The 6000-nt window shown below is 49.5% G+C and overlaps 1 protein-coding gene across 2 annotated transcripts in view; it reads right to left on the reverse strand.

The window, feature by feature from the left end:
* Positions 1-6000, reverse strand: part of nAChRbeta2 (nicotinic acetylcholine receptor beta2) — a 230573-nt gene that overhangs the window by 154831 nt on the left and 69742 nt on the right. For both annotated transcript variants that reach the window (XR_006772946.2, XM_045743586.2), the window contains exon 4: positions 1363-1472. Coding sequence is in view for 1 of the 2 variants with exons in the window: in XM_045743586.2 (XP_045599542.1) it covers positions 1363-1472 (110 nt within the window). In the remaining variant the exon portion in view is untranslated. The remainder of the gene's footprint in view (positions 1-1362; positions 1473-6000) is intronic.

The raw sequence follows: 6000 nt of genomic DNA on the forward strand, positions 1-6000 counted from the left end.
GAAGCTTCACCCAGTCCACCAACCCAGCCTGAGGCTTCACCCAGTCCACCAACCCAGCCTGAGGCTTCACCCAGTCCATCAACCCAGCCTGAAGCTTCACCCAGTCCACCAACCCAGCCTGAAGCTTCACCCAGTCCACCAACCCAGCCTGAGGCTTCACCCAGTCCACCAACCCAGCCTGAAGCTTCACCCAGTCCACCAACCCAGCCTGAGGCTTCACCCAGTCCACCAACCCAGCCTGAAGCTTCACCCAGTCCGCCAAGCCAGCCTGAGGCTCCACCCAGTCCGCCAACCCAGCCTGAGGCTTCACCCAGTCCACCAACCCAGCCTGAAGCTTCACCCAGTCCGCCAAGCCAGCCCCCGGCTTCTCGTATCTAAAACCTAATTCCACAAGCCGCCAGGGAGGATAAAATAAGTCTCACACATGCACGCAATCTCTGTCTTCGCGAAATATTTCCCCCGCTCTTTCCTGTAGGAACTTTATCTCTATTTTACCAAAACCAATTTATTTAAATTTCTTATCAACTTCACCAACTAATTTAGAGATTCACTTAGAAATTCATACACGTTTTTTTTATTATTAATAAACATAGTTTGTTGAAACTGGTGATATGTAGTTTGATATGTGATATCACCTCATGTGTGATATGTAGTGTGATATGTAACTAGTTCTCTCTTATAGTCAGGATATATATATTCTGGACACACATGTCTCTCTTATATGTATTCAGGAGTGATACATATTGAAGAGGAATATTTAGGGAAAATATGTCGAAAACACTTGAATCGGTTCGACCCTTGTTGTGTGTAATCTTTAATTAAAGGCAGGTATAGTTGACCCATTTCTATATTATTTGATATCTATCATGTGTGGTTCACTACTTTCCAAAGCTGTGGTTCGCTGCTTCCGTTAGTCGTGGTTCATTACAGCAGTACAGTATGGGGCAGTGTAGTACAGTATGGGGCAGTGTAGTACAGTATGGAGCAGTGTAGTACAGTATGAGGCAGTGTAGTACAGTATGAGGCAGTGTTGTACAGTATTGGGCAGTGTAGTACAGTATGAGACAGTGTAGTACAGTATGAGACAGTGTAGTACAGTATGAGACAGTGTAGTACAGTATGAGACAGTGTAGTACAGTATGAGACAGTGTAGTACAGTATGGGGCAGTGTAGTACAGTATGAGACAGTGTAGTACAGTATGAGACAGTGTAGTACAGTATGAGACAGTGTAGTACAGTATGAGACAGTGTAGTACAGTATGAGATAGTGTAGTACAGTATGAGACAGTGTAGTACAGTATGAGACAGTGTAGTACACAGTGTAAGACACAAGGCACTATAAAAGAGTTCAACAACACCCACTTGTTGTAGAGGACAATATCAGGCAGCCAGATGTGTTCCGAGGGCACGTACAGCATCTCCACGCCTCCATAGTCGCCGGGGTCCCATCTCAGCTTGTAATCATGCCACTCCTGGGGGTAAGACAAGTCATAGGTTAGTGGCTGGGGTGCTGGAGGAGGGTTAGGGGTGCTAGGAGAGGGTTGGGGGTGCTAGGAGAGGGTTGGGGGTGCTGGGGGAGGGTTGGTGGTGCTGGGGGAGGGTTGGGGGTGCTGGGGGAGGGTTGGGGGTGCTGAGGGAGGGTTTGGGGGTGATGGGGGAGGGTTTGGGGGTGATGGGGGAGGGTTTGGGGTATATACATTCTGCCTGTTGGTAGTAGACTGAAAGCTTTCCCATAGCTCATGACAGGCCTAACTCTACAAGCTGGAGGCCAGATGTTTGGGGATAACCACACGCTATTTTTAACAGTAGTTGCTACTGGTACGTGTCCCAACATGGTCGGATTGTGGATTCCATTAGTGAAACTCGAACCACCTCACACGGTGCAATGTCATATTCACTAAGCTCTTAATTATTAGTCTTCGTATTTCATTATTTTTGTCTAGTTGTCGTAAACATCGGCAGTGATGTTTGCAAAGTTTGTCAAACAATTCTAACTTGCATAATGTGTAATAACTTAATATATATGTTCAGAACAGCTATCACTGCTCTACTAGAATAGTTAATAGAAACAAAATAACACAGCCGACATATATATACATTTATACAACGTCATTTTTAATTAAAAATGTACACTGAGGGAGGTACAGGTACACTAAGGGAGGTACAGGTACACTAAGGGAGGGACAGATACACTAAGGGAGGTACAGGTACACTAAGGGAGGTACAGGTACACTGAGGGAGGTACAGGTACACTGAGGGAGGTACAGGTACACTAAGGGAGGTACAGGTACACTAAGGGAGGTACAGGTACACTAAGGGAGGTACAGGTACACTAAGGGGGGTACAGGTACACTGAGGGAGGTACAGGTACACTGAGGGAGGTACAGGTACACTGAGGGAGGTACAGGTACACTAAAGGAGGTACAGGTACACTAAGGGGGGTACAGGTACACTAAGGGGGGTACAGGTACACTAAAGGAGGTACAGGTACACTGAGGGAGGTACAGATACACTAAGGGAGGTACAGGTACACTAAGGGAGGTACAGGTACACTGAGGGAGGTACAGGTACACTAAGGGAGGTACAGGTACACTAAGGGAGGTACAGGTACACTAAGGGAGGTACAGGTACACTAAGGGAGGTACAGGTAGACTGAGGGAGGTACAGGTACACTAAGGGAGGTACAGGTACACTAAGGGAGGTACAGGTACACTAAGGGGGGTACAGGTACACTAAGGGAGGTACAGGTACACTAAGGGAGGTACAGGTACACTAAGGGAGGTACAGGTACACTGAGGGAGGTACAGGTACACTAAGGGAGGGAGGTAAAGCCGCACAGAGATAATAAAGGAGAGAGGAGGAGAGGTTAGAGAGAACAAAGCAGGAACAAGGATAAGGAAGGGACGGTTGTGCTGGGACCTCGTTATCGCTCCATATCTCTCGCCATTATCGTAATCAGACGCAGGTGTCGGCCTACAGGTGACGCTACACCTGCTGGTGGTGAGGACGCTATCTAGGCAGGACGATTCTTCACAAATGTGAGTTATAACTCACAATCATCGAACTCTCTGAGGGGTTGTTTGGCCTTACACCGGGGGACAAACCCGTCAGCACACCTACCCGGGGTGAACAACCTCACGGGTGAACAAATCACGGGTGTACAATACACGGGTGAACAATACACATGTGAACAACACACGGGTGAACAACACACGGGTGAACAACACACGGGTGAACAACACACGGGTGAACAACACACGGGTGAACAACACACGGGTGAACAACACACGGGTGAACAACACACGGGTGAACAACACACGGGTGAACAACACACGGGTGAACAACACACGGGTGAACAATCAAGACGGTAAAACACCAATCACAGAGGAACACAAACTGAGACGAAGTCAAATATGAACCTTTGTTTACCTAGGAGGGAGGAGGGCCGTGTTATAACTCACAGATTGTGAGGCGGGAGAGCGAACCAGGCACTCGGGTTATTGTTGCGGCGTCAGGGAGACACCTGTTTTGTCCTTGTTTGGAGCTTGGAAGGACACAGTAGAGAAGATGAACAGGTCGGGTAAGTGGGGGGGAAAATATTTAGAAATGGAAATATAGTGAGGGTTGTATGATATAGCAGGCGGGCTGTCCGCCTTGCTGACACGGTGTGTGTGTGTGTGTGTGTACTCACTTATTTGTGCTTGCGGGGGTTGAGCTCTGGCTCTTTGGTCCCGCCTCTCAACCGTCAATGAACTGGTGTACAGGTTCCTAAGCCTATTGGGCTCTATCATATCTACACTTGAAGCTGTGTATGGAGTCAGCCTCCACCACATCACTGTCTAATGCATTCCATTTGTCAACCACTCTGACACTAAAAAAAGTTCTTTGAGATATATTCAAGAGTTGTTACATTCTTGTACAGCCACTAGTACGCGTAGCGTTTCGGGCAGGTCCCTGGAATACGATCCCCGCCGCGAAGAATCGTTGTTACAACCAAGTACACATTTTACTGTTGCGTTAAACAGAGGCTACAGTTAAGGATTTGCGTCCAGTAAATCCTCCCCGGCCAGGATACGAACCCATGACAAAGCGCTCGCGGAACGCCAGGCTAGTGTCTTACCACTACACCACGGAGACTACTCCTAATACGACTACTTTCTAATATCTCTGTGGCTCATTTGGGCCACAGTTTCCACCTGTGTCCCCTAGTGCGTGTGCCCCTTGTACTCGCCTAGTTGTGCTTGCGGGGGTTGAGCTTTGGCTCTTTGCGCCCGTCTCTCACGACTCTTTGGTCCCGCCTCTCAAGACGCGATTGTGTGTATGTGTGTTTGGCAGATAAGCTGAGCTTGCTCTCTCTTGTCGGGGAAGCTACTGGTGTTCTTTATAGGTTTCATAATGTATGCAAACGTTCCTATACGCTATGGGTATATATCAGCTTGGATGAATTATGTCTGAAGCATTGGACTCCATCTCAAGAGGAGTGCCTTCCGTCCGGACCACTTTGTAGAGACAGATAAGACCCACAGCGCCAGCCTTGCATAATACTTAGTAAAAAGAGGACATAGCGAGTTACTGATAAATCAATAGAAGGGTACATAGCCTTCCCCATGTTCCAGTGGCTTCGTTTAAACTCCGGTTCGAGTCCCGGGAAGTTAATGTATTAGGACATCAGTGAGTGGATTAACCCTGTATGTTCGTTCGTATTCTCAATGTAACACACGTATTTCTGTAATATATATTACTGAGTAATATAAATGGGATTACTGTATTGTTTCAAGCGCAGGTCAGACATATATTAGCGGGCGTGGTTGTGTAGTAGACACAGGCTGCCGCACGTGGTTATCTTGCTGTGATTTCTAGGCTCAGCGTCCCCGCGGCCCGGTCCTCGACCAGGCCTCCCAACAAGTCGTCTCCAGTTTCCGGTCGTTCTACCCGAACGACCGGATCACGTCACGCGTGATTGGTGCAATGACACGGGGATTTACAGTGATAATCCTTGTGTCACGTGATTGGAATTATCACGTGAGTAGGCTGGCACTGAGCCACACCAGGTAGACTGGCACAGAGCCACACCAGGTAGACTGGCACAGAGCCACACCAGGTAGACTGGCACTGAGCCACACCAGGTAGACTGGCACAGAGCCACACCAGGTAGACTGGCACAGAGCCACACCAGGTAGACTGGCACTGAGCCACACCAGGTAGACTGGCACAGAGCCACACCAGGTAGACTGGCACAGAGCCACACCAGGTAGACTGGCACAGAGCCACACCAGGTAGACTGGCACAGAGCCACACCAGGTAGACTGGCACAGAGCCACACCAGGTAGACTGGCACAGAGCCACACCAGGTAGACTGGCACAGAGCCTCACCAGGTAGAAAGGCACAGAGCCTCACCAGGTAGACTGGCACAGAGCCACACCAGGTAGACTGGCACAGAGCCACACCAGGTAGACTGGCACAGAGCCACACCAGGTAGACTGGCACAGAGCCACACCAGGTAGACTGGCACAGAGCCACACCAGGTAGACTGGCACAGAGCCACACCAGGTAGACTGACACAGAGCCACACCATGTAGACTGGCACAGAGCCACACCAGGTAGACTGGCACTGAGCCACACCAGGTAGACTGGCACAGAGCCACACCAGGTAGACTGGCACAGAGCCACACCAGGTAGACTGGCACTGAGCCACACCAGGTAGACTGGCACTGAGCCACACCAGGTAGACTGGCACTGAGCCACACCAGGTAGACTGGCACTGAGCCACACCAGGTAGACAGGTGTGCGAGGCAGACACACGTGTCTTACTCACCATGAATACTGGATACAGGCAGCCCAGGAGTCCACGACACACGCGCCCACTACATGTGCCACCAACTACACGTGGCCTCACTGAATGCTTCAGTGGTTGTATGTGTCGTCAGCTGAATGGCTGATTGGCTGAATGTGTAGTCAGCTGAATGGCTGATTGGCTGAATGTGTAGTCAGCTGAATGG

The sequence above is a fragment of the Procambarus clarkii genome, chromosome 31 (genome assembly GCF_040958095.1).
Source record: "Procambarus clarkii isolate CNS0578487 chromosome 31, FALCON_Pclarkii_2.0, whole genome shotgun sequence".
Classification (NCBI taxonomy): Eukaryota; Metazoa; Arthropoda; class Malacostraca; order Decapoda; family Cambaridae; genus Procambarus; species Procambarus clarkii.